At 34.6% G+C, this 2984-nt stretch overlaps 1 protein-coding gene across 1 annotated transcript; it reads left to right on the top strand.

Moving 5' to 3' along the window:
* Positions 1–2161: 2161 nt before the first annotated feature.
* On the top strand, positions 2162–2870 carry LOC105625404 (sodium-dependent nutrient amino acid transporter 1-like; the record flags this gene model as incomplete). Its single annotated transcript, XM_012206737.1, has 2 exons — positions 2162–2547; positions 2650–2870. Coding segments are annotated over exons 1-2 (607 nt in total), but the record flags the coding sequence as incomplete, so codon positions are not given.
* Positions 2871–2984: the final 114 nt, after the last annotated feature.

Raw genomic sequence — 2984 nt, 5'->3', positions numbered from 1 at the left:
GGAAAAAATATGGTAATTATACATATTAATGGACACTGCGCCGATGACCTTGATCTTGATATATATTGTTAAGGTCATGATTCTAAGTAACTTTGCCTTAGCAACTAGGTGGCGGTCTCTTGTAGTTTTTAAGATACGAGGGCAAGTCAATAAGTTTTTAGAAAAACATAGTAAAACACATTTTTTTTGATCGATTCATTTTTATTTTTCAACATAGTCTCCTTTCAACTTGATCCAATGATTCTTCAACTTTTTCGAGCCGTCCGAATAATATGATTTGTCCAACCCTTCAAAATAAGCCTCTGTTTCGGCGATGAGCTGCTCTCTGTGGTGAATCTCTTTCCTCCAAACCATTTCTTCAGATTTGGAAACAGGAAATAGTCGCAGAGAGCTAATCTGACGAATATGCTGGATAAGAAAGCAATTCATAGCGGAATTCGTTGAATTTAGCTATCACACGTGCCGCGCATGTGTGAATCCGTGTATTGTTTTGATGGAAGAGCATTTTCTTCTTCGCCAAATGGAGATGTTTTTTTTTAAAATATTGTTGAAACGGTCCAATAAGGCTGTGTACTAATTGCTATTGATTGTTTGCTTCGACGGAAGGTAATCGATATGAATTATATACGTGCATCCCAAAAAACTGTGGCCATCATCTTTCCGGCCGACTTTACAGTTCGCCTTCTTCGGAGCTGGTTCACCTGGTGAAGTCCATTGTTTTGACTGTTCTTTCGTCTCGGATGAAATAATGGATCCATGTTTCGTTCACAATAATGAATCGGCGCAGAAATTCATCTGGATTACGTTGAAATGTCTCCAAACGTTGTTTTGAAATCGTCACACAGTCGCGCTTATCCACATTGAGCAAACGCGGCACCCATCTTGCCGATAATTTTTTCATATCCAATTATTCGTGCAAAATTGAAATCATTGTGCCATGTGATATGCCTGTGATCTCAACAAGTTCGCGCACTTTCACTCGTCAATCAGTCAAAACAATCGTGGACTTTATTGATTTCTGGCGTAGCAGCCTCAATTGGATATCCCGAACGATGTGCATCACGTGGATGTACGACCACGTTTAAATTCACTCACCCAATTGTATACAATCACAAACGCTGGTGCTATGAACATTATCCAATTTGGCTTTGATTTCTTTTGGTGTTAAACCTTTCATATGTAGATGTTTGATCACTGCACGAAACTCGTTTTTTTTGCAAAAAATACAAAGGTTGTTCGCTTTAATCGTCTATAGAAATGAAACCACGCGATGAATTCCGCTCAAAATTTGATAGTAATCAGCTGAAAGATGCTACTTGTCAAAAAGTAATGTGACATGACACTGCGAGTACCCTCTGACAGATTTTCTAAGAATTTATTGACTTGCTCTCGTATTTAGACTCAAAGAGTCTAATTTATATGGTATATCTTTCCGTTAGAAAATAAACACTAACACTAGAGAGAGAAGAATAAATATGTATCTACACTTCATATAGTTACTATTTTATTTCTAAGCCTTAAATGATCTAGCTGAATTTTAAATGCTTGTATGATTCTTGTGTGAATTTATATACTACGTATAATATATAATCCCTAGAAACACGCGCCAAAATGATTTTTTGGTTTTGAAAATGCTAACTCTACTAAAATTAATTCTTATTTTTCGCAATAAGAATTAATTATTTACAGATTTTTATATGTTATTCAATATTATTAAGATCGTTTCGAAGATGCGAATAAGCATCAAAAATTTGTTAAATTACTAGCCAATTTAACTCGTGATATTACTGTGGTAGTTTAGTAGAGTAGTGAGAGATGGAGCAACATTACTATAAGTTTCTATCAGAATTCTATAGCCTATAGCCATTTCTTCCGATTAAAAAACAAAAGCGGTGCATGTCAAAAATGTTCTTTAGAAATTTCTATTTTTTAAATGATATAAACACGATGTTTACTGTTAGTCTATTGTTAGTAAATGACTATATATCAGGAGTAAAACATTAAGAAACAATAGCTGCGATTGGAATGTCTTCGATAACACATTAGTGTCATCTCTTGGAGAATCTTCAAAACTAAACCATACTCCTAATGTATTATATTCTATATAACAGTAATTGCACTAAAATAGACATAGAAGATACTAATTGTTTCTGAAGATCAAATGATTTACAGACGAGTGGTGTTACATGAAAAGGAGAATATTTATGATGGAATCGGTTGGCCGGATTGGAAATTAACGTTATGCCTACTTGGCAGCTGGGCGACGGTCTACATGGTGCTCTTTCAGGGTGTAAAGAGTTCAGGAAAATTTTCTTATTTCCTAGCTATTTTTCCATACATTGTACTGCTCGCACTACTAGTTCGTACGGTTACTCTAGATGGCTCAATGGACGGGATCTTGTATTTCATCACTCCGAAATGGTCCAAGCTTCTGGAGCCGACTGTTTGGTATGCAGCCGTGACCCAATGCTTTTTCTCACTCTCCGTCTGTTTCGGCAGCATCATCACGTACTCCTCACATAATAGTTTCAAGCACAACATTTACAGGTGAAATATAAAAAGTAATATAATTATGAAAAGTTATTCACAAAATGTATTTACATGTAAGCATTTTAAAGGCTTTACAAACTATTTAACATATGAACTTAGAGATGTCATAATAATTACTTCATTGGACACGATTACAAGTATGGTAGCCGGCTGCACGATATTCGGGATCCTTGGCAATTTGGCGTATGAATTAGGGGTGCAAGATATATCCAAAGTGGTCAAAGGAGGAGCTAGTTTAGCATTTGTGTCTTATCCCGATGCGATAGCAAAATTTAACTTTCTACCGCAGGTAATACTAATATTTATTTTGTTATATATAGGTAATGCTTAATACTGTTCATTAAAAAAAAAAAAAAATTGTTTTTTTTTAATTATAACATCTTCATAAATTTATTCTATTGTTATATATATATATATATATATATATATATATA

Source organism: Atta cephalotes (genome assembly GCF_000143395.1).
Source record: "Atta cephalotes unplaced genomic scaffold scaffold01362, whole genome shotgun sequence".
Classification (NCBI taxonomy): domain Eukaryota; kingdom Metazoa; phylum Arthropoda; class Insecta; order Hymenoptera; family Formicidae; genus Atta; species Atta cephalotes.
Note: the sequence above shows the minus strand (reverse complement) of the source record. Positions and strands in the feature narration are given on the sequence as shown.